The sequence below is a fragment of the Ammodytes marinus genome, assembly GCF_949987685.1.
Source record: "Ammodytes marinus genome assembly, chromosome: 16".
NCBI classification, from domain to species: Eukaryota; Metazoa; Chordata; class Actinopteri; order Uranoscopiformes; family Ammodytidae; genus Ammodytes; species Ammodytes marinus.
This window is the reverse complement of record NC_137220.1, coordinates 10,771,345-10,797,486: the sequence shown is the minus strand read 5'-3', so window position 1 is coordinate 10,797,486 and position 26,142 is coordinate 10,771,345. Positions and strand designations below refer to the sequence as shown.

Sequence of the window (26,142 nt, the reverse complement as noted above, 5' to 3'; positions counted from 1 at the left end):
TACTGCCCTCCGGTGGTCAAAATGGGGAACTGCACTTTACATTTAATCGTCAAATGTTTGAAATGAATGAATTTTGACTTCCGGAGAGTATTTTCAAAACACATTAACTAAACATTAGCAATCGGAAAGTAAGAAATTATTATTAATTCCTTATAAATCTCATATCCGAAGTCAGTATATTATTAAACGCTAAATAGTCAACACCTTTATTGTATTCATTATTATAATTTAGAAGTAGGCCTTTAGTCATGTTTTTGTTATAATGACATATTGATATCAGAAAAATATAATGACATTAAATACTGCCTTTGTGAAAATGTTCCGTCTACGTACCTGTTTTGAGCGGTGATAGTTTTATGTCGCCCAAGACCATTACCAAGATGACGGTCGTCAACGAGGCTGACGGTGGGACTGACGGAGACCCACACGGACCCACACGGGATAGCTTGAGTTGCTAGCAAGTTTGTCCACGAGAAGTAACAGATAACTTGTATGACTGTGTAAAGGTCGTTGCTTAATCTTTAATACATTTAAAAACCAACTAGCCAGCCACATATTAGTTTAAGTTATGTTGTTTTTCGTTATTTGGTCACAGTCGCTAATTAGCCTACATTTGCACGCCACTAGCGTCAAGGCAGACGCAATAATATTGTATAATATCCGGTCAAAACCTTCAGAATAAAACGTACAATAGACATCATGTTGTTACATACAACGGCCACTAGAGGGCAACAAATACTCAAGATTATACAGCCATCTCCCCTTTTTTATTTTCTTTGTAATTTTCATTTGTTGCACTTACCTTTTCTGTTTAAGCATCAAAATGAAATCGCAGCAGATGAGGGCAAAATGCAGGCATGTTAAACTAAATAAAAACCTTTATTGTAAGATAAGTAACAAACAATTTAAAAAGGTAAACAAATGTACCATAAGATAAAGTAAAATTAAACAAACAAACAAATGGGTAGTAAGATAAGTGATAATTTAGTAAACACATGTATAGAAGGTTTGTAACAAATAATTCAAAAATAACCAAATAAATTTACAATACGATTATTGATTGAAGTAAACAAATATAGGCAAGTGAGTGACACATAATTAAGAATAAATAAACAAATGTTTAGTAAGATAAGGAAAAATTAAATTAGTTTAAAAAATATAGTAAAATAAAGAAAAAAACTGTGAAAAAATAGATAAACAAATATACTGTAGTGATTGATATAATTAAAAAGTAGTAAAACACTGCACAGTTTGGTGTACAAAGAACAAGATACAAGATACTGTGCAGTGGTGATATGGCACATTCAATATTTCCAGCAGGAGGCGCTAGTGCAAACAGCTACAAACGTATACTACCTTTAAATGTGAAATAGAAGAAGTACAAGAGTCGTCCGCTTCAAACCACTGAGCGTCCACAACAAACAGCGAAGAGGAAACCGTCACGGAAAGAGAAGAGACAGCCTCCGAAACAGTAAGAAACCACATGCTAAAACCGCTGCTTTATTGTGATGTAATTGACACTGTAGATTAATTAGTTAATTGTAGTGTTGTTGTTGTTATTACTGCGCTAAATGAAGTCAAATATTCACCAACAGGTGCGCTTAGTTAGCGTTAGCTATCTTGTTAGCCCAACAAAGTATACATTACTACAATGTAACTGTTAACTATCATCTAAAATTAACTAAACAACACGCTGATTTGACTAAAAGTTAATATTAACTTCAATCCAGTTACGTAAGCGAATCTTCGTAATACTGTTACACTTCCGCCCTTCAACTGATGATGTTTTTCTAAATAATTAATTAACGCCAGCTAATCAGCTAACGTTATGACGGACAGGCTTTGCCACATATTAGTTTATTGTGGGTTCGATTTCCAAGATGCTGTGACAGTGACGTTAGCTTTGTTGGTAGGAGCCATTAGCTCTCTGACAGCAGGTTTGACAGGTGAGGCTGGAATAGATAAGACACTTTATTCTATCTATCTATCTATCTATCTATCTATCTATCTATCTATCTATCTATCTATCTATCTATCTATCTATCTATCTATCTATGAGATAAATGCCAAGCTGTTTTTTCTGTGTTGGATCGATTCGTCTGCACCTTGCGTGGAGAGTCTCGAGGCTTTACTAGAGCCACAGGTCACATGCTACCTTGTAATCCACAGATTAGCCGTGTGTGGTCGTTCTACAGTAGGAGGTTGTGCCGCTTTAGCTGCAACACATTCCGATGAAAAAAATCTTCACCTTCAGTATGAATTTTACAGCCACATTTAATGAAGAAAGGTATTTTTCACATAACTGCACGGATCATGAGATAAGCATGGGGGGGCCAGCAGCTGACATACTTTGCTCTTGTCTTTTTTGCTCACATGCTTTCTCGCCTATGTGTGAAACTAACACTTGACTGATATAGGCCTCCCTAATTAGAGATCTTGACACGAGTGTGCCATGCAGAGAAAAGTGTTGAATGTAAAGCTTGCTACAGGTTGCCTCTATATACTGCATAATGTGTTTCTCCTTTAAAAAACTGTAAATCTCGTTAACTAATGGGCAACGTAAATGTCTAGTCTCTAGAGGTGCAGATCCATTTGAAGGGTGCTGAGCGCTCGTATCCAGTAGCAACATGGGGGAACTCTTCAGAAGTGAAGAGATGACGCTGGCCCAGCTCTTCCTCCAGTCAGAGGCCGCCTACTGTTGTGTCAGTGAACTGGGCGAGATCGGGATGGTGCAGTTTCGTGATGTAAGTCGTTTTTATTATTATCATCCACACATTCTGCTTTTCACACCAGCTGAAACTTGCTTTCCAAAAAAACTGGTACCTGCTGCTGCTGTGGAGAGTAGACACGGTGCATGCCTTTCTGCATCGTGTTCATCATGTGCTCACAGCTGACTCCTTATTCCACGCATGAGAAAAGCCATTGCTCACGAGCCCTGAGGGAAGCTTTGTGCTCAGATGGGCTGTAACAGAGTAGGTCTGTTCATCAAAAATGTTATCTTCAGCATTTTGAGGAAATTGTTCTGTATTACTCGGTATCAAAATATGGAATGTATTTAATGTAAATAAAATAAAAGAAGGGTTTCGACACTTAAAGCGAGTTTAATGATTGGACTTTTATAAAATACATTAGGAATGTGGGCAATTGATAGCTATGGAAGATTTAGGCACATCATTCAATTATTTATAATCGAAGCAGTTTAGGTTGCTGACGCAAGTGTGTGGTTTTGAATCCATGCACTTTTGTCACTGAAGAAGTGTCTTTCTAAACACGTCAGTCTATATTTTGTTTCTTGCTAATCTTCTGGCTAATGTTGTTCCTTTGTTTTTTCTTGCAGCTAAATCCTGACGTGAATGTGTTCCAGCGAAAGTTTGTCAATGAAGTGCGGCGATGTGAGGAGATGGATCGCAAACTGAGTGAGTGAGCTTTAGTTATATGGTGCCTGGGCTGCCGCTGCCTGCCTTTTACGGTAGCCCTGTGGTGGAAATTAACTTTGCTGCCACACCCTCTTCTGACACACAACAACACCATCTTTATGTCATTTCTACCCTGTAAATGGCCATAGGTGGGGCCCTAAGCGTAGCGCTCGCTATGCTAACAAGGAGGGGCAGTGCCTACATGTTCACCTCAACCCCTCTTTTTACCTTGTCACTTCTGTCTCGCAGGATTTGTAGAGAAAGAAATTAAGAAGGCCAAAATCCCCATGGTTGACACAGGAGAGAACCCTGAAGTCCCTTTCCCACGGGACATGATCGACCTGGAGGTGAATGCTCTCACACACACTCTTCTCTCTCTCTGTCTTTCTCTGTCTGTCTCTCTCTCTCTCCCTCTCTCTCTCTCTAATAAAAAAGGAAATTCTGTTTAATCCTCCACTGCATCCCTCTGCTGACACTATGTCTCGTCACAGGCCACGTTTGAGAAGCTTGAGAACGAGCTGAAGGAGATAAACACCAACCAAGAAGCCCTGAAGAAGAACTTCCTGGAGCTGACCGAGCTCAAGCACATCCTGCGTCGCACACAACAGTTTTTTGATGAGGTCAGCTCAACTGTGGTACGAGGGCCTTGCAAAACAATGTGCTGAGGTCTTTGAATTGTACTCACACACTGTGGTGGACTGATAGGGAAGTGTTTAAGAAAACAAGTTAACTATATTATATGTATTGATAGGTTTATTTAAAAACAGAAGGTCAAATTTGGTCAGATATTCACGATGTCAATGAGCATGAAAATTAGTGTTTTGTTCGTAACTCACACACACACACACACACACACACACAAACACACACACACGCCTATTGCAGCTTGATTTGGCAAAAGGTGTTTCACTCGTGACGCTTTATAGCTGCTCACATGGCCATTTACACTAGCTATTCCCATTACTCCATATTCTGTAATTCCACTGCTGTATTGCTGAGGAGCTGAGCCCTTCCTGCCCACCTTTGCCCGGCTTCCATTCCGCTTCACTGCTTTCATAAACAAAACTGGGTCTACTTACAACATTCAAACATCTCTTACAAGTTGTTATGAGCTTTAATTGAGGTGAATCATTTAGCCAAACATGTAGCGGTTCAACCATTAACTGTCTTTCTCCTGTCCAGATCTCAACAATACATAACATGTCAAAACAATGTCTGAGAAGTGTGTCTCAAATAACAAAGATATGCTAATGCAGTTTCAGTAATGATTATGTGCTTGTTGTAGCTAATTGACTACCTTTTTACTGGCTCTCAATGCAGATGGAGGATCCCAGTTTACTGGAGGAATCATCCACCCTGGTGGACCCCAATGAGATAAACAGAGGGGCTCCTCACAGACTGGGGTGAGTCTCTTAAGCTTTTCCCATTCCGTGCACTATGGCCATCTGTGTCTCGCAAGCAGAGTGTCACAACCAGCCAATCACCCTCCACACACCAGCTCAGGCTGCCAAGCTTAAGTCAGGCAAAGGTCACCTACAGCAGAATCTATTCATTCATTCCTATCACTGTAACCTTAAGAAAGACACAAAGAAAAGACAGAATGCACTGCATATCTGTCCTATTATATTGTGGAGCAGACTGACTGAGTACATAAAGGTTACAGAAGTAAATTACACAAGTGCAATGTATGACATTTTACGTAGATTTAGCATTTGGCATTGAGTCAGTATATTGAGTCATGGCACTGTTAGCTTCCGTATTTATAAAAGGGCTTAGCTCATCACTTTTGTTAAGACATTTCTTTTGTTTTTTTCACAAGTTTTATCCATACCAGCCCAGATAACAACAGTCAGTGACAGAATTTTTCCGTCTCCCTATAGATTTGTGGCTGGAGTCATTGGGCGGGAACGCATTCCCACATTTGAGAGGATGTTGTGGCGAGTTTGCAGAGGAAACGTCTTCCTCAGGCAGACGGACATTGAAGAACCTCTGGAGGACCCCACTACGGTCAGCAGCACTGTTTAATAAACCAAGGCCAAGCTCAATAGTCTTTAATGAAAAAGGGACAAACAAAAAAGTCTTGCAATACATTCAATAAGGCGTGGTGCTTCTGTGGATGAGTCCTAAACTGTATTATGTCTCCACAGGGTGACCAGGTCCACAAGTCTGTCTTCATCATCTTCTTTCAGGGAGACCAGCTGAAGAACAGAGTCAAGAAGATCTGTGAGGGGTAAGGCTCAAGCTTACTTTATTTGTCATTGCCGACCATATCCATATTGAAACACTCGATAGTGTTGAATCAAAATGATGTTTCTCAAAGGCCAGGGTGCAAAAATCATGTATTAGAAATACATATCTGAACAGTGAACACGCAACTAAAATGTATTGCTAAGAAACATACATTTAAACAGAGTTAAATTAAGACATTAACAGAACAGCTGAGACCAGTTAAAAGGCTAAAAACTAAAGTGCAAACTAGTTAAGGAATATAAAGACATACAAATGCAGCCAGTATGTCCTGTAGTGAAGGCCTAAGTCAGGCAGCAGAGGTAAAGCTCCAAAACTAGAGTGTTGCATATACAGTTTAACAGTCTTATCCCATGTGGAAATGAACTGTCGTACAATGTGGCGGTATTCGTTTTGATAAAGCGGTAACGTTTAAGGTTACCAATAGCGTAACTTAAGGGCCAATAATTGTACAGTGTTTGTATAAGTGTTCTCGGCCAGCAGCTCTTTATCTGCACTTCTTCTTCTTCGTCTTCAGATTCAGAGCGACCCTGTACCCGTGTCCAGAAACGCCCCAGGAGAGGAAAGAGATGCTAGCGGGGGTGAACGCACGTATTGAAGACCTGCAAATGGTAAATACACAGTGACGGCGAAACATTTCCCACGCATTGTTGACTCGTTAACTCGGAATTCCACAGGAATTATGAATATGTTGGAAGTTCTCTCAGCTCCTTTTTGTTTCTGTCTGGTCAGGAAGAGGTTTTTCAGAAATCTAACTGGAAGTGTCAATAGAGGAAATCTCATATGGCATGAATGAAGACAAAAGACAGTTCTCAGTTTCCTGTCTACTCTCTAAGCCAGATATTTTCTCTATAATTCATTTGATTTAGGATGCACGAATGATCGCTCCATAGAAAACTGAGCTCTTTGCTTCACTCACCATTGATATAGATGGATGAGCTTCAATAGACCACACTGGCTACGGGAGCTTGTTTAGTCGAAAAATAGTCAGTGCTTCCTCCAGTTTGGATCACATTCTCACCACAAAATAACCGCACCAGAGTTTGTTTGTTTGGAAGCATACAGAGACCACCTCTTCAACTGGGTCCACTTTTGGAGTGAAACCGCCCTAGGTCAATAAATCCTTTTGCAGCTTCTGTTCAACACCTCAACTTTGACTTCAGCTCCGGCCCAGACAGTGACATGTCCTCCAGCGGGCAGAATCTTTCCCCTGCCTGTTATTGTACCTGTTGTGAACTGAACTGAACCCTCCCCAGTGACTAGTTATCTAGAGCAAGGTAGAGTCCCCGGGAATCCCCTCTTCTTTGCAAATACGATGATGCACCCGCCCATATGGGTGTTTTACATCATGTCGCACACACACTCTCATATCACAGTTGTTTGTACTCACTGCAGAAAGGCTAGAGTCAGACACTTGATATTTGACATGTGTGTCCCTGTTGTCCTGATACCCCCCCTCACAGCTTTTTATACAGTGTGGAATGTTGGATCTTTGTTTGTGTGTGTTTGGGGATGCGGTGGTATGCTTGTCGCTACGTGGGCATGAGAGCTGAATGACAGAAGGGCATGGATGAGAAGCGGTGTTGAGCTATTTGGACGGCAATCCGCTGTGTGTGTGGGCCATTAGGCCTTTCGACAGCAGCCCAAGACTGTGCCAGACAGCGCAGAGCTTAAATATCCTGCTATTTGCTGATCATGGGACACTGCTTTAAGTGTGAGTCATACTGTATAGCGGCATAACGGAATATCCTATATCTCTTTCGGGAAATCAAAATGGATTGAACAGCCTGTTGCTTTGTAACTCACTAATCCTCCTACCAGTACATTGTAGAACCTTTCTATGAATATCAAAGAATGTATGATTCACTGCCACTCTTTTTAGACTTCCTATTCATAAAGCCTTTTCTGATTGTAGTGGACATTACAACTCGCATAGCTGTTGCTTTATTTATATACATTTTATAAATGGCAAATGTCATTGATGATTCTTAGTTAGTAGAACTTTCTACTGTCTTCAGAACCTTCTTCAATAGCATTTTCGTTCATAATTGTACAGTGTGAATTGTACCAAGGGTTTAGCAATTTCTCAACAGACAAATGACCTACCCTTACTCTGATACTGGTGTAGTTCTTAGAAAATCACAGGGTAAACCATAATGTCAGGAAAAGGTTTTGGCTCCTGGGCTGTAAACATTTTGTAATTACCCCATAGATAGGCAGCAATAACTGTGAGATCCACACAAACACAATAAGACAAATTTATACAAAATATGCCACACAATTCGAATTAAACAGAAAATATGATTATGAACCAAAAGAACTCTCTGTCTGCCTCCCAAAGGTGCTGAATCAGACGGAGGATCACAGGCAGAGGGTCTTGCAGGCTGCAGCCAAGACGGTCCGAGTGTGGTTCATCAAAGTTAGGAAGATGAAGGCCATCTACCACACCCTCAACCTCTGCAACATTGACGTCACTCAGAAGTGTCTGATCGCTGAGGTGTGGTGTCCCGTCTCCGACCTGGACTCCATCCAGTTTGCCCTGCGCAGGGGGACGGTGAGTAACTGAGCACAAGGCACACACTATGTTTAGGACAATCTCAACCATTTGGAAGGTTTAGTTCAGATTATCATAGACACACAAAGCCTCCCCCGTTTGTTCTTAGAAAGTAGACTCTGGTTAAAGATGACATGGTCATATGTTGAATGTAGCAGAACCGGTTTTACAAACCAACCAATGTAAACTAAGTCAATGTAAGCAGGGTGTTCAGCTGGCAGTATACTCCAGCTTCTGTGTGTACTCAAATATCCGTAAATGTATCATTACTTAAGGTTTATTTTGTCGTCGCCAATCCAGCAGGAGCTTGAGGGTTAGGGTTAGGTTGTATTCTTCTTGTTTAAAAACAAGAAGAATACAAAGTTCCCAAAAAAAATTAAAAAAACGTTTTAGCTAAACCAAAAGGATTCTGTCTGCAACACATTCCCAACATGGTGACCAGTTGCAGACAGCCGGAGGTGGTGGACAAGGGAGATGGTGAGTGAGGCTATTGAACAGTTGACATGTTAAGCTAGCCAGCTGCTTACACAGCAGCGATCAAAGCCAAATGCTGCACTTGTAATTTTCTCTGCCAAGCAATTACATATTTGTCAGTCATGCATGACCAACTGTGTTGGTCATTCTAAGTTTCTAATGTGGGAATCAGTTTTTGTATAGCAAATTAATTAAACTGTATACATTTTTAGATTAAAAAAAAAGAAGGGAATTATGTCCCTGAAGATATACAGCATTAGCGATGGGGCCGATCCAATATTCGTTTCATGCACGGCACTGACTCTACAATCAGTTTATCTCCCAGCTGCCTTTATTCACCTCGTCTTGAAACATGAGGCCAAAGTGTACTGTATCTGGATCTTATCTGTACTTCTTCCACTGTTCCACAAAGTTGTTTTGGCAGGCTGTGTAAACCAGGCCTGGTTAAATACATTTCATAATCTTTTATTAGTTTATCTAAATCAGATTTGAAAGGAAAACAGCGGTGTCAGATAACAGAACACAGACAGTGATGTGCTTTGAGAAAGCATCATTATTCCTCTCATTTGTGTACAGTTAGCTTTGTGCATTTTCGACACACAAGCTCATTCTAGGTTTCTTCAAATATCTAAAATGTTAATTAATACATTATCTGTCATGGTGGTGGTATTGTTTCCACACTCTTGAATGGCCTCTGTTTGCCAGCGCAATAGAGAATGATTTGTAGTCCATTTCTGAAATGATCCAGTGTGGTTCAGCTCTGTGAAAGCAAACTAATCAGCATCTTCATCTTGTTGTGTTCTGTCGTTTAGGAGAAGAGCGGCTCCTCTGTGCCTTCCATCCTCAATAGGATGCAGACCAAGCAAACCCCGCCCACTTTCAACAAGACAAACAAGTTCACCTCTGGTTTCCAAAACATCGTGGACGCCTATGGGATTGGCAGCTACCGGGAAATTAACCCAGGTAAGCAGCATGTGTCACACCTTTTCTCTGTCACCACTGTTGCCTTGGTTCTTTTAAGGGCAATTGGACTTTTTGTTTACCCAGCCGCCTGTTATTGTATTGTAACTACAGACACTGCTGTGCCTCATCACCCATTATATTGCACCTTGTTGGGACATGTTGTGTTATTGTGACATGTTTCACTCATATTTTATTTTACCTTACACCCCCCCTCCTTCCAATCATGTGATGCCTGTCTGCCTGCCTTGCCTGCCTGTCTCCAGCTCCATACACCATCATCACCTTCCCCTTCCTATTCGCGGTCATGTTTGGTGACCTGGGCCACGGCACGCTTATGACCTGTGCTGCCCTCTACCTGGTGTTGAGAGAGAGCAGGCTGATGGCCCAGAAGAACGATAATGAGGTATGGACCCCCCATCATGGCCATCACATCAGCCAGTCCTTCCACACCATCATACTGATTGTACACCAAGCCCTGGAGCTGTACAGGGCATGGTGCTTCTGTGGATTTCTGTTTATTTTGTTTAAAATAGTAAAAATCAATATATGATATCAAAGTTGGGTGTCTCAATAAGCTTTTTGCATACATCTGACTGAAAAGAAATGTTATGAAATGTTTATATGTTCAGAAATAAAACTTCAATGACAATATCTTTTAATTTGGATTGATAACTATGCCTTCAATATATGCTTTTCAGATGCTTCATCATCATGCAACTAACTCCCCTAATGACATAGTTAGAAAGGTTTTGAGGATTTGGCTTTAGAGACACTTTAACAAACTTCTTTGAATACAACTTCAAACTAAAATCTCCCCTTGATGGTTTTGTGGGCAGATGTTCAGCATGGTGTTTGCGGGGCGCTACATCATTCTTCTGATGGGAATCTTCTCCATCTACACTGGGATCATTTACAACGACTGCTTCTCCAAGTCCCTCAACTTGTTTGGCTCTGGCTGGAGTGTCAGGCCAATGTTCGACGCTCGAAAAGGAGGCAACTGGACGTAAGTAGTCCAGTTAGTAGTCTGTGACTGTAGCTTTTACCCAGTGACACAACTGTGAGTCACAACACTGATCCATGTTCTCATCCTCTTCAGGTTTGAAACACTGCAAGGCAATAAAGTTTTGCAGCTGGACCCAATGGTAGAGGGCGTGTTCACAGGGCCATACCCCATTGGCATTGATCCGGTCAATATTTCTCTTTTTGATCTATATTCTCTTTATTCTGCTAAACACAAACTAGCTTAGTTGTTGTTGCTCATTGCATGCTTTCGGTTCATGCTTGGCAATTGAAAATACTTCAACAATGGGTTATTGCTAGTGCTAAAATAATGTTTGTCTCTCAGATATGGAACATTGCCTCCAACAAGCTGACATTCCTGAACTCGTTCAAGATGAAGATGTCTGTTATCCTGGGAGTCATCCACATGCTGTTTGGAGTCACTATGAGTCTTTTCAACCACCTGTGAGATTCCCCCACACCACCCATTTCTAGTCAAATTTTCCGATAGTATTTCATTTCTCTTTTGAATTTGTGAATAACCGCTGACGTGAAAAAAAAAATAAAATAAATTGTTTTGTGGTTCTGGGCAGGTACTTCAAGAAGCCCCTGAACATCTACTTTGGATTCATCCCAGAGATCGTGTTCATGGCCAGTCTCTTTGGCTACCTGGTCATTCTGATCTTCTATAAGTGGCTCTCGTTCGACGCTAGTGTCTCCAAGGACGCTCCCAGTCTCCTCATCGCCTTTATTAACATGTTCCTCTTCAACTACAACGACCCCAGTAACAAACCTCTCTACAGAGGACAGGTCAGAAACACTTCTTTTACTTGCGTACATTATATTTGTTCTGTTTGTTCTTTTACAGTGAATAGACCGCTGATATTTTTTTCTTTTTCTCCCCCCCCCTCCCCTGAATACGTTAGATGGCCTTACAATCATTCTTGGTGGTGATCGCCTTGGCTTGTGTTCCCGTGATGTTGATAGTGAAAACTCTTGTTATGCGGAAACAGTATTTGTTTCAGAAACACCTGGTAAGATGAAGCGCACTGGATAAGTTATTTACACATTATGTTCTTACCTGCCCAGGGACTACAGGTGGAAAATAGCTAATATGCTAAAACCTGGTACAATGCATCTCTCCTTGTTCTAAACAAGGTTAATGTTTCTTTTGTACATTGTCCCTTTAAATTAAATTTACATTACATGAAAAACACATCCCAATTCTAAAAATAAATTACGTATTCCTTTTTTATTTATTTTTTCCTTCTCCCCCCCCCCCCCATCTTCCATGACAGGGTACACAGAGCTTTGGAGGCATCAGGGTGAGCAATGGGCCCACGGACGAGGATGAGGCTGGAATCATCCAGCATGACCAGCTCTCAACGCACTCTGATGAGGAGCCTGAGGTAAAAGAGACATGTCCATCTTGTTCTAAATGCAGGGTAAAGGCAGCCAGCAGATTGGTGTGGAGGTTATAGGATCTACTCGCCTCTTTGAATAATTCATCACTCAGACACAGTCGGAAAAGAAAAACCGATACCTCATGTTTCCGCTTCCACTGTGGCAATGAAAAACAAAAAGCATCAATTATGGATGACGGTCCGGTTTGGCGAAAAGCTTTTAAGATGCTCCACACCCTTATAGATTATGGTGAACACTCACTATTCAGAGATTCAATTCAGAAATGTTATTTACCTCCTTTGCTTCTGTTTTTCTTATTTCCCCCAGCCAGTTGTGTGTACAGTTGCCCGTGAATTTAAAGAGATATCCAGGCTTAACTTCTTGTGAAAATCAGACCAGTCACATAGTATGTTTTAACCCAGCGTTCACACCAAAAGCGTCAAATACGCCTGTGGGGCTCTCAGGTCGCTCCTATGGCGCTGCCAGCCTCTCTAGCAGTCGCTGGCAGGGAGCGGAAGGTACAAGCAGCGCTGCAGACATCACTCCGGTTTGTGAATAGTCTGTCAGGTTTGTAGTGGAGCTATGCAGAACCCAGGATAATAAAATACACAGTTTGTCACGTTTCCACTGCATATTACTATAGTGCGAAAAATGAGCATAGGCATATTCCATATGTCTTTCAATAAATAAAGTTAGGATTTATTATATCGCTCTTTTGAATTTTCTTTCTTTCTGCAATTGACTGCTGCTTCTGTGTTGCTGCCCTTCATTTGCATAAAGTTCAGCTCTGCTCACGTTCAAACTGAAGCTGTGGGCGTTCGGATTACTGCAAACAGGCTGCTCATCGCCCTTGTTCACAAGCGTACATTCATTACATTGAAAATGAATGGCTGCCAGTGTCTCTCATGTCGCTTTTGGTGTGAATGCAAGTTCACACGACCAGGAAACAGTGTTGTCTTCCTGTAATGTTTGTTTCACCCCCTTTTCTTCTTTTTTTTTAAAGTGAAGAACTAACATCTCTCCTATTTTACTGATGTCTCGTCTGTCTGTCGACCTGTCTCGTGTTTTATTGTTTGTTTGTCAATAACCAAGAGTTGCCTTTTGTCATATGCTGTCAAGGCCAACGTGGAGGAAGAGGTAGGACAGGAGCTCACGCTGTCAAAGTGCATGTCTAGCAATTCCGTCTCTTCCCAGCCCCTTGCTTTGTTGTCTATGTATGTGGTCCACCATTGCCTGCTGCTTTTAGCTGTGTGTGTGTGTGTGTGTGTGTACACGTGTAAGTGTTGTTCAGTCTGTTTGTCGGTGCTTGGTCGGTTTGTTTGTTGGTCTTTGGTCATAGTGGTCCAGGAGTCAATTTCTTTGAAACATGGGTTGCAGGGATTCCTCAAGCAACGGGTGCCTTTCGGTGATGTGCATGAGGCATCAGCAGGGTTGCTGATACTTTGGGTTTACAGGGTCCTAAGACGAAGAATCCTTTTCAAGTTTGGGGGGCATTTCTACGGTGGCAAAATGCTTTCCTATCAATGATCTAATTGATAATACAGACACAATGAACCAGACTCACTTTTCTGGACCTGTGGTAGAGGTGTTGTTTTCTAGTGATTCTAGAAGTGTTCTGATGTTCTTGTCTATGTCCCACAGTTTAACTTTGGGGATGTGGCAGTGCATCAGGCAATCCACACCATAGAGTACTGCCTGGGCTGTATCTCCAACACTGCTTCCTACCTGAGGCTTTGGGCCCTCAGTCTTGCCCATGCACGTAAGTCACACTCTCCGGTGCCTACCTGTATCATCAAGGTTTGAATGAAAACAAATGACCACAGTAATATACATACATAGAAATGGATGCAGTCAAATGTAATTCATTCATTCAAGTTCATCACAGCACTAACATGTGTGTGCTTTCTTTGTCCCATGCACAGAGTTGTCGGAGGTGCTGTGGACGATGGTGATGCGCATCGGCCTGTCTAGCAGAAGCATCGCGGGCTTGTTCCTCCTGACCATAGTGTTTTTCTTCTTCGCTGTTCTCACAGTCGCCATTCTTCTTATTATGGAAGGCCTGTCAGCCTTTCTGCATGCACTGCGACTGCACTGGTATGTTGAATATTTGTTTTTGTATGATTTTTTTTTTTCCTCTTTTGGTATTGACTTTGATCTCACTTTCACATGCTTAATCTGTGGAGCCCATTATCTTCAGTTTTTAATCAGTTATGTTTTATGACTAGGTGATTTGAAAGTGTTGACTGACAATGTTTGAGGGTCTGGCTGATAAACTGCATGGTTCATGTTTTAATCTTCCCTCCATTCTACCTTTATGACACGAAACATTCAACTTGTGTTCTGATAATAGCATGTACCTTTTTGAGCATCTCATCAAGTTTTCAGGACTTTTATACAGAACGAGCATTAAAAACTGAAAAAAATGATAAAGAGCACTGGATATGCCATTTTGAAAAGAGGAGGGCCTAACTCAAAATGCCGTTAAGCACCGTGAACCACAGACCCAGAGCTCCATCTGCAGGCTATTTTTATTTCTGAGCCGTATGCATTTAAACAATAGTTGACCATTTCAACCTATTTCTCTCAACTTATGGAGCAAAAAGCGAAAATTAATGGTTCAAAGGATTCTGTTTTAATATATATCCAATGAAGAAAACAACACATTATATATGAAAAGTAACAAAATAAAACTGGGCACAGTGAACAGATCCAAATTGTAATTCAGAAATATTATCAGGGAGAGGATTTAGTTTGTATACATTATGTCAGACATTATCAGTGCATTTAACTACTACTAAAGTATGACTGTGTGTGAATGAATGGAACCTGCAACCCTGTAAAGCGCTTTGAGTCCTTAGGGAATAAAGCGCTATATAAATCCTATCCATTATTGTTATTACTATTATTAACTACACTGATGTATATTAAGATCGTAAAGTATAGCTGCTGGGTATTGCTTATCTAAACACCAGAGTGAGAGGGATCCATACAGCAGGTTATCCTTATTAACTTTGTACAGTTAGAAAGTTGAGAATTTACAAGAATTGATGTTAAATAACAAACATTTCCAGTGCCATGGTCCGTCTGCCCATCAACAATTGTGTGTCCCAATTAGTGATAGCAAACGTGTGGCCTTCTTTCCTGGCATGTGGCCTGGGACATGTCTGGCTATAGTCGGTGTGCTTTCCATTTTTGCAGAGTGCGTGATGTGCAGAGCAGTTGCTATGACCGGGACGATTCCTTTGTTGTCCCCTCATTAATGTCTTTGTCTGGCTTTGCTTAATGTCATCCTGGTTCTTATAATTCACTGCCGCATATACAGAGCGTGCCTGTGCTGCGTGCCCATCCTTCTCTATAATTATCCTTCGCACAGGAATGCTGGGTGACTCATCTTTCACCGAATGGCATTTAAGGACAATCGGGGTGCAGGGAAGCTAATGTGAAACATAATATTTAATTTTTCCAATGATTCTATCAAGACATCATGCTTCTACTTTTGCAGTAATATTTTTGAAACGCCAATAACTCCTCTTCGTCTCCTACTTCGATTCCTACTCCCCCTAACACCAGACTATGGCGCGGCAGGTATGCGTGGCTTCTCAGTTTAAAGTTCATCCAACCAACACCATTCAGCATTTGCCTTTTTAAAAATAGAGCCTGATCACTTACCAGAAGGGAAACGGCTTAGGTGTCTGACCCCAGGACGGGGTCCAGGAGGCAGGGGCGTAGACTGGAGCGGGGTGCAGGTGGGTGCAGACTGTGGAATGAAGAGCAGGGGTCACCACCAGCCACCACTGCTATGCTCAGCGTTACCAAACCTGACAGCCATCACCAGACACACACACACACACACACACACACACACACACACACACACACACACACACACACACACACACACACACACACACACACACACACGCACACGTACACGTACACGTACACGTACACGTACACATACACACACACACAAATGCCTGGGCCCTCTGATATCTGCTGTAATAACATTAGCAGAAGCTATACAGTAATTCACCTCTCCTATTGGCTGATGGTAGATTTGGCTGACCAAAATAATTTGTTAAAACATTGTTTTCTGGGGTATAAAGCCCTTCCAAAGTCTTTAATTTTCTACTCTTTTCTTATCGGGCAGAAGCCAACTTATGTCCAGCTCCTAGCATTGCTGAGAAGTCACGTTAGCTTTATCATTGATAAATCATACATATTGATAAAACACTTGTTTGGTTGACCTTTTGATAAAAGGTTACAAAGGGGGGGCCATTATTAGGTTTTCAAGATAAAATTGGATATTTTTTAGTCAAGTAAAAAAAATTAAAAAAAATGTCTTATAAGTTACAGTAAAATATTTACACCATGGGCCCCAAGGAGTGGCTGGGCCCTAAAACCTTTTCCCACTTTTTGCCCCTTCTGGGCACCCTAGCCATCACCCTTTTTGTTATTGTGCAAGGGCTTCCTGGGGCCTATTGCATAAAAGTGGAATAAAGACATCCAGGATGATTGATAAAGCCAGCCTTGACAAAGTCTAGCCTGGGCACTTTGGATTAGTCAGTTGCATAAATGCCAATCCAGGATGTAAAGGGGCTGCTTTGTCAAGCCAGGTGTAAGTAATTCTGTTAAGTGCCAGCCCACAGCTTTCAGAAGTAGACCCAAAGATCGAATACAGATTTACTGATGGAAAAATGGAAAAGACGGCCCATTTTCCCACAATGCCTTGCTAGTTTAAACCGTAAGTGAGGGGGCAGTTCATTTCATACAGGAGATGTATTCTCTGCCAACTAATCTTGATGTCCCTGCATTGTTTTATGATAAAATAGTTGACAGTGAGCAGTCTGCAGGTGCATTTAAAAAATAGAATATCAAGGAAAGTCCATTAAAAAAGTTAAACTTTCATTACACAAAGTGAAATATGTCAGGCCTTCTTTTTGGATGATTGATTGATCATGGTATAAAAAAATCCAGTATCTCAAAATATTAGAATATTGCATACAACCAATCAGAAATGTCGACCTTCTGAAAAGTATGTTTATTCTAGATTAATTTCACTTAATGTGTAATGAATCTAGAACATATTTAAATTTCACTTTTTGAATTAAATTACAAAAAAAACTTTCATTGATATTTAATTTTGTTTTAGATACACCTCGATATAGTGATGAGTACAAAGTGAATTTATTTGACCCACATTTGCAGCGTCATCTACCATCGATAATCAATTGTATAAATATAGCCCGCAATATGAACAGACTATCACATAAATTATTATAATTTATATAATTTCATCTTAATGTAATTATAATTAAGTTAATTATAAATGGTTCAGGTTAAATAATAAAAAAGAAGAACTATTTAACTAAATGACAATGCAGTCTTTTATGTGGTACTTTATAACAGGTTATTGAAACTTAAGCATTACACAGAAGATCATGGAATAACTGTTTAACACCTTCAGATCGGAGTGACAGCTGACTGAGCCAGTCAGGCAACAGAATAAGTTTATCCTTTACGTTTAGCCTGGTCGGGACCAGGCTAAACGTAAAGGATAAATCTCCAGGGTAACTTATGTCCCTCCGCTTTTATGCAACCAGATCATGGCTAACGCAAGCCAGGATAACCGAAAAATCCTAGGTTAATCCCTTATCCTAGTTTTATGCAATAGGCCCCTGGTCTTTGTTTTTTTGATTGGGTCTTTGTTTTCTTTGCAGGGTGGAGTTCCAAAACAAGTTTTACTCAGGCCAGGGCTTCAAGTTCCTCCCCTTCACCTTTGAAAGCATTCTGGACGGAGGGTTGGAGGAATGAGATCTGACGCTCCCCCACCCCGCTCTTCTTCTATTAATATTCACTTATGTCTGTGTGGTGTTGAATAGTGATTTTTGTCTGTGTGACGCAGTTTCCAATTCACTGAGGTGTTACCACATTTGCAACCTCCACATGACTTGCTGTCAAACTGCCATTAGTTTTAAACTTCTCGTCACTTTTTAGAATCAGTATCTACATCCAGAACATCTACTCAGAAATTACTATTCAGTCATTCATTCCTAAGAAAATGTACATGACAACGTCTGTCACCTGTTTATGTGTCTTGTCTTAGTGAAGTCATTGTGTTTTACCTTTGTTTTATTTAGTTTGAATATTATTTATGCAAAAATGTGTCCTTCGTAAAGACGGCATTTTTTTTCTATGTGGCAGTGTTGCACTACCAATCAGAAATAATGTGCACATGTCTGGACTGATTATGTTGATGGGACTGTTTCCTACTTCTTCTCCACATTGTTGTATCCTGGTTTCACCTGTCTTTCTGTATAAGCATCATTCTACATCAACAAAGAACTGCTTGTGTACTACTGAGCATCAATTATGTTTGATTTAAAACGACGTACACACATTACACATGCAGCATTTCTATTCCACTACATTCTGACCTCACACTCTGAGCTATAAAGGTCCAAAGGGAATACAATTTAGCTTGCACATAGGATGTTATTCACCATCCTTAATAAAGCGTTGTGCTCTAACATTTCCCTATGTTAACTTATCAGTTCCCTCCAGCCAGAGATTCACTTGTAGAAGTACAAAATGTTGATGCTTACTTTTGAGTATACAGCAGATGTATTCAAAGGCATGTTTAATGCCTCACAAATCATTTAGAACCCACATTAATTCTGCATCGCTTTGTCAATAAAGTAGAAAGAGCTGGATTTTCTCTCTGTTTCTCTCTTTATGTTCTCATCTTAATCTGCAGCAGTGGTGTAAGAAGTATTCATAACCATAGTACATAAGTACAGTATAAGTACTTTGTAGTTCAGTAGAATAACCACCTACCTCAATATTATGAACATTATTAAGTTAATGTAACTTAAAGCCTCAAAGTCCAGCAGAGTAGGGTCTGAGTGTGTAATCTCTCCTCTTGGTGGTGCTATTGAACTGGCTGTGCAGTTGCATTGGTCCATTTAAAATGAGTGTTGTGTTTTTCCCCCTCTGTATTAGAAGTTGGCATAAAAGCACCTGCAGTTGTCTGACAGATTAATTATCTTAATTATTGTAAAAGGAAACGAGCATTTATTTGGCAAACTCCAAGAAAATAAATGTGCAGTTGTGTGTTTGGTGAATAATGGGCCTTTTCTTTTAACATGTCAATTGTCATTGTGCAATTGACAGGGTTTCACTCAGTCTAGCCGTCTACAGGCAATTATGTTATAATGAGTCCAAAACAGAAGTATCCACTTGTGTCTGCGGCCATTTTAAAAGGGTTTGTTTGACTTTCTATAAGTCCTGTCAAAAGCTACAGGAACTATCCAACTTTACACAATATTACCTTTTTCCATAATTATAGTGGTGATAGACATACTCAAATGTTAAGTACTTAGGTAGATGTTGCAATTCCCCAGTGTAGAAATACTTTGTTTCAAAGTTTCACATTCAAAGGTGTTGTACTGTAAAATATTTCAAGTAACAAAAGTAAATATGCTCATTATGCAGAAAATTCCATTGTAATATAATAATAATTGGATTATGATGCACTGGGTTTTTTATCGCTTTAGTGTTAAAGCTTTGAATTCCTTTAAAACAGTGGATTTCCCCTATTTATTTTGTGTTATTATTCTGAATTTGCAAAGTAACTGGGAGTAAAGTAGTAGTAGAGTAGTTTCACTGTGCCGATGTGAAGTCCTAAACAGTGCCTCATCCTGGCTCCTTGGGAGGCCTAAACCTATGAAATACCTCATCCAATCAGAAATGAGGACACCATGTTCTTTATCCTGAGTATGTTTTCGAGGTGGGGGATGGCTGCTATTAGCCACAACAGCCCTAAGTAATAATAGAGCTCTTTATTTATCTTACATTTTTGGAGGGGAAGCTCATTTAATTTGATATTTCCCTGTGTGACATGTAGAAACGGGGGTGAGAGCGAGCTTGCATAAGAGCCCCAGATATCCTGCCGTGTTTACACTTCCAGGGACTTTTACTCCGCCGTTTCAAAGCACGAGCCCCCAATGAGCCTTAGCTTATTATTGCACTCTTTTATCTAGGTAAATAGTAAGTGCACTTTAGTTTGGCAGAAAAGCGTCTCCAGGAATGTTGTGTTTCTGGTAAGGTTGAAGTACATTCTTCTCTGGGATAACAACAGAGATGCTTTTGCAGCTGTTCTAGTGCTGCAGGCCTTGGTGTCCTCTTGATCCAGGCATTGTAAAATGGTTTGGTTTGGACGTTGTATTGCCAAGTTAGAAACAGCCTAAACCAATGGCAACTACTGATCCCGCTTAAAATGACGGTAATACTTTTTTGCCTGTACAAAAATGCAGCCAAAAAAAAGTCATACATTATTGTAAGTAAATTTGAATTATGTTTGGATGACACTGGGAATAAGCATAGTCACTGTATCCTGAAGAACACAATATACAGTATGTTTTGCTGCATTCTTGCTGGCGCGACACAAACATTTATTATGGGATGAGAAAGTACTCTGAAGCTGTTGAATAATATTGATGTTCTCTATTCTTCTTCTTGTGTTTTCAACCCACACACATTTCCATGGCCTGTTCCAGACAAACAAATGATAAAAACTTTAAGAGAAGCGGCGCAAATCGACAGGCACTTTACTGTTGTTACGGAAGGAATCATAAGAATGTTGTGTCTTTTATTCAATATTGCTAAATGTTAGACACAGACTAAACAAGATCAGTTTACAAGCACAGGCTTTGAACCGGAGGAAAACAATTAAGTAGCCTATTGAAATTGAATTTGCTATCCGTGAAAATAGATTTTGATTTATTGAAGTCTGGACCAAAGTGGTGAACCAGCAGACAAACTGACATACCCACATTGCTTTAAAGGTGGAGTCAGCAATTCTGAAGAACACTTGTTGACAAAATCCATTTTTGTCATACTGTGTGTGTGCTGAAAAGAAATATGGTGTTAATACACAGCCTAGTCTCTGTAAACAAAAGGGGCCCACTGTAGTTGGCAACATGCCCGTTAACAAAGCCTAGGCTGTGTATTAACACTGGATTTTCAGCACACACACGCACACAGTATGGCCAGGTAGTGGATTTTGAGGAGATAATCACTGATTTTGATGAAAAGTCATCTTGACAAGAAGCGTTCTCCAGATTTGATGACTCCACCTTTAACCCTTTGATGCACAACATGGGTCTAAAGTGACCCGACTGAGTTTTTATCTGCTGTATCTTTGCAATCAATTCATTTCATTATTCAGTATTCCAGGTATTCCTCAATTAACTTGTTTTTGATCATAATTCATACTTTTTTTTAATTTTTCTTTTTTACATTTTGAATAAAAACACATTTTGTATCACTACCCCTCTAATGCGCAACATGGGTCTAAAATGACCCACATTCATTTCCTATGTAATTTCATGTATCGCTGAGTGTTTCTTTGCTGAATGTTTTGAATCTATGTATTTTATCATTTACTAAACCAAGTACTCAGTAAATTTCATTTGTTTTGTTTGGCACAAATCATACTATTCATTTTTATTTTCTTCCTTTATGAATAAGCATAGCTTTTGTCAGTCTACATGAAGTTTTCAGACATGGGTCAGAAATGACCCGCATTGAAATTTGTGTTTGCAATTAGGAACATATTTACTGTGGACAATTTGAACATCCAAAACATGTAAGTATTGTTTTAACATTATTATAATCTTACCTGATAAGCAATTTGATGTGATAACTGTGCATAATTATTGATTATGTTTAAGATAATTTAAGAACTAAGTCCATTTCTTGTCAGAAAGGGAAACAATAGGCTACTGTAAGCTAGCTAGCTAGCTGTTGACATTTGATGACTCGTGAAATATAAGTATATTAATTGATTGATTAGGGTTTAAGTTATCTTGAGAATTAGTCATACTGTCTATTGAATAAGTAGGCTACTTATGCCAGAAAGGAAAATAACTATTAGCTAGCTAGTTAGACTTGTGAAAGATACTTGTGAAAGAATTGTGAAAGATACACTTTGGTACACTGTAAGGTTTGTTGTAAAGGGCTATATAAATAAATAAATAATAATAATAATAAAGATAACTGCTAGCTAGCTAGACTTGTGAAAGATGCTAGCTAGCTAGTCTTGATAAAGTTAAAGGGACACTTTACAATAAGGGTCCTGAAAGGGCAACCCGAAGCGGGTGGAGAAAGTGCTGGTTTCAGTGTCTCCGCCAGTTTTTGTTTCATGCAAATAGACCCAATAGAAACGGAGTTATGATGTTATAAAGTTGATACAGTTGGGCTAAAAATCTTTTGGATGTGCGATGCAAGGGTGCCTTATGCAATAGACGGAACTGTCTACACAGGGAGGCAGCCAGGAGAGGAGATTAAGAAGAAGCTTGGGGAGACTGTTGTCCAACAATTGTGCAGTGGGATCAGAGGGACAGGTGAATATACAATGCAGAGTATCAGTTCTAGCACAATATCTATGTTTCTAGTCTTTCAGTGTGTAATTTGTTTTATATGATTTATGTGTAAGCAAAAAAAAAAAAAAAAGAATAAATGTGAGGTCTTTGAATTTAATAATCATATACTTATAAAGTGCAATCTTTTCTTTTCCTCCCATAGGCCGGAACATCACGATGGACAACTTTTTCACTAGTGTCCCTCTGGCTGAGAAGCTCCTTGAGAAGGACCTAACAGTTGTAGGCACTCTCCGCCAGAACAAGGCAGATATCCCACCTGTGATGAAGCCATCCAAACTGCGTGAGATCTACAGCTCAGAGTTTGGATTCAGAGGCAACATGACCATGGTGAGCTACGTCCAGAAAAAAGGCAAGTCTGTTATCCTTTTGAGTACAATGCACGACGACAAAGCAGTGGATCAGAGCAACCAAAAGAAGAAGCCAGAGGTGATCCAGTTCTACAACAAAACAAAAGGAGGAGTGGACACAACGGATCAAATGGTTGGCACCTACACATGTAAGCGGAGAACAAGGAGGTGGCCGAAGGTCCTTTGGTATAACATGCTGGATGTTGCGACCCTCAACGCATACACCACCTTCACTACACAACATCCAGAGTACATGAGTGGCCAGAGCAGTGCACGCCGCCTGTTCATAAAGGAGCTGGGCAAGGAGTTAGTCATACCACATATGAGGAGGCGCATGGAGGGCACACCCAGACTCCAAAAGCCCATCCTTGATGCAATGGGAAGATGCGGGATCAAAAAACAAAACCCAGGCATCACACAGCCACAGGACGACATCAGGCAGGAGGGCCCAGGGAAGAGGAAGAGGTGTGCAATCTGCACAACTAGCAAGGACAGAAAAGCCAGCAGCTGGTGTTCCCAGTGCACCAGGCCTGTGTGTAAGGAGCACAGACATGTCATGGTCATTTGTGAGGCATGCAAGAATTGAGATGGCTTTTAGCGGTCTACTGTGATCAGATGTGTTATGTTATGTGTTATGTGGTCACAAATCAGATTACATAGTTAAATTATCAGTTCAATGTTATCTACTGTACTGTGATCATATGTTTTTTATTTTATTAGGTCACAAATAAGTTTACAATTTTTAAACTATTTATTCAATGATATCTACTGTGATCAGTTGTTATTATTTGGTCACAAATAATCAGATGGCAAAATGGTTGAAATATCAGTTCAATAAGATCCGTTATCAGAGGTATGTGTCTATGTTATGTCTTTACCTATGCCCATGTGTGTATAATAAATAAACACATTTCAAATATAAAATGTATGATTATTTGGCCCAGAGCACTGCTAAAGTGATTATTTTAAGCAAATTATTGGTATTGTATATAGTCATTTAATTCAAAATCACACTTGAATAAATGGGTCATTTTTGACCCGTGTGTGTAAACTTGGTGTACTAATTCAAAATCTATTTTTATTCGTAAAATAAGAAAGGGACAATGGAATGATTGACCTTGTACTAATCTAAAACAAGATATTAAAAGAATAATTGGGACATTTAATAGTAAAATAAATTGATTTCAAAAGATACAACAAAGAAACACTCACCCAGCATGAAAACACATGGAAAATGAATGTGGGTCTATTTTGACCCATGTTGCGCATTAGAAGGGGTGTGCATATGTTGTGCATCAAAGGGTTAAAGATGGCGTTCTGTTCTCTTTTTCCGTGATAAAAGGGCTGAGACAATCTGTTCTCACTGATATTTCCAGGGCTTGATCTCTTTGGACATTCATCTGCAACACGCTAGAAATAAAACCTGTCTTTGTTGTCGAGACAGAGTGCCACAGGCTGTCACACCAGCGATTATTGCTGTTGACAGACAGAGAGAAGGCTGGAGTGTTCAGGCAGAGACGTGAGTGACAAGCATGTCCATTCGGCTAATAGAAAGCCCAGGTGAGTCTGGGAGAGAGCGGAAGGCCCCTTTCCTCAAAGGGCTTGTAATGTACCTTCCCACACCATTGGGATTTTATTACCAGGTCTAAAGATAGCATTGTGTTCCACAAAACAGTTTTCCACGACCCAGCTGACCTCTCAGCTATTGTTTCCATGCTCCTTTTTAACATACCGATTTGGCCGATTACATCAGGAAGCTTCAGACAATATGAATTTTTTTTCTCAGCAGAGGCACACACAGGCACACACGCACACATCCATAGCCTACCACTGTGGAGGAGAGTTACGTAACACACAAAGCCAGAAGAAAAATAAGGAGAAAAAAGAGAAAAACAAGTGATAATCATATAAAAAGATGTGACAGCTGACTTTTTGACTAATTAATTGTACTTGGAAGGCTGGAACATTTTCCTGGAGGCATTAAGTTCAGCTGAGGAGTCGCCAAATTTTCAGAGAAAGACATGTCTGCTTCTGTCTACTGACTCAAAACCATTAGCCGCACCCACACAACTCATACTGACATATCAACAAGTGGCAGTTCACCATGGCAACACAAGCAATACAAAACAAAGTTAACCTTAAAAAGCCAGTATAGCTGCTGTCAGAAAGTCTTCATCACGAATGCAAACACTCCCATGTGAGAAAACACTGGAGGGCAAGTGATTGTTTCATCAGTCAGACCATCTTCTCTTCCCCACTGTCTCTCTGAGAGCCATGCATGATTTCAAAATAAAAGCAGATCCTGCTCTGTCGATTAGTCCGTCTGTCACATCACTTGGGTACATACGGAAATAACTGAACTAATTTAGGGAATGCATTGCAATAACATTTCATGCAGACATCCATGGTCCACTGAGGATGTACAGTATCACACTGACTTTGGTTATTCCTTGACTTTTCCTACAGCAACATTAACGAAATAATGAGTGGAGTGAAATTGAATTTTTGTGCACATGTTCATGTTCCGCTGAATAGTTACAGTATAACTTCGGCAATCTGCAGTTTCTAATCTAATTCCTTCATGATGTTAAAATGTCAGTTTGCTCAATCCTTTATGACCAATTACATGCCCAAGTAAAGACTTTCCCATCAGCTATATGTTGTTTTTAATGCTAATTATCACATGTTTGATACATTTATATTGCTGACCTTCACCATGTTTGCATTGTCATTGTGAAGATGTTTGCAGGCTCATACAGAGCAGTTTGATGTATTGAATACTAAACTTGTCTTCAAAACAGCAGAGTTACCTGTCAGAGTTGATGTCGTTTCCAATCTTCTCAAAATAACTTAATTCATTGTGGTCATTTTTCAGTTTCATGCTGGAGTAAGGCAGAAGTGTCATCATAACGTTGCTTAAAAGTGGAGTTCCCAAGTGCAACACTGAATACCACATAACACCTGAGGTTATTCCATTATTTTGTTAACAAATATGGATGTAGAAAGCCGTAAGGAAGGGGTAAAAAGTAGACTATCATCTTGACTTAAGCTAAAGCGAAGCACGTGTCTAAATTCTTAATGAATGTTCTTGGTTATATGCACGTGTGTGTGTGTGTGTGTGTGTGTGTGTGTGTGTGTGTGTGTGTGTGTGTGTGTGTATGGGAGTGTGTGTTTCTATATGTGCGTGTGTGTGTGTGTGTGTGTGTGTGTGTGTGTGTGTGTGTGTGTGTGTGTGTGTGTGTGTGTGTGTTGCACTTAGTGACAAATAGGTTGACCCTTTCATGATACCTGAA

General features: G+C 40.1%; 1 protein-coding gene across 5 annotated transcripts; it reads left to right on the top strand.

The window, feature by feature from the left end:
• Positions 1–1,391: 1,391 nt before the first annotated feature.
• On the top strand, positions 1,392–19,012 carry atp6v0a1a (ATPase H+ transporting V0 subunit a1a). Of its 5 annotated transcripts, none has more exons than XM_080044717.1 (22): positions 1,392–1,471; positions 2,572–2,744; positions 3,338–3,416; positions 3,666–3,763; positions 3,908–4,051; positions 4,737–4,819; positions 5,297–5,423; positions 5,564–5,646; positions 6,181–6,274; positions 8,005–8,217; positions 9,504–9,654; positions 9,918–10,057; positions 10,491–10,657; positions 10,751–10,841; positions 11,000–11,118; positions 11,247–11,463; positions 11,580–11,687; positions 11,952–12,062; positions 13,150–13,194; positions 13,699–13,816; positions 13,980–14,151; positions 17,778–19,012. In XM_080044717.1, the coding sequence occupies exons 2-22, from the start codon at positions 2,628–2,630 to the stop codon at positions 17,869–17,871; spliced, it is 2,571 nt and encodes an 856-aa protein (XP_079900843.1). In that variant the 5' UTR covers positions 1,392–1,471; positions 2,572–2,627; the 3' UTR covers positions 17,872–19,012. The 5 variants fall into 5 exon arrangements, with proteins under 5 accessions (XP_079900843.1, XP_079900844.1, XP_079900845.1 ...); XM_080044718.1 differs by having other exon boundaries at positions 3,908–4,036; positions 17,778–19,011; XM_080044719.1 differs by having other exon boundaries at positions 13,177–13,194; positions 17,778–19,011.
• Positions 19,013–26,142: the final 7,130 nt, after the last annotated feature.

Excerpts from the sequence above, each read along its gene's own strand:
- atp6v0a1a (XM_080044717.1), top strand. The coding sequence starts at position 2,628 with ATGGGGGAACTCTTCAGAAGTGAAGAGATGACGCTGGCCCAGCTCTTC. Across the intron at positions 3,764-3,907 it reads GGGACATGATCGACCTGGAG|GCCACGTTTGAGAAGCTTGA; the intron begins GTGAATGCTCTC and ends GTCTCGTCACAG. Across the intron at positions 4,052-4,736 it reads ATGAGGTCAGCTCAACTGTG|ATGGAGGATCCCAGTTTACT; the intron begins GTACGAGGGCCT and ends CTCTCAATGCAG.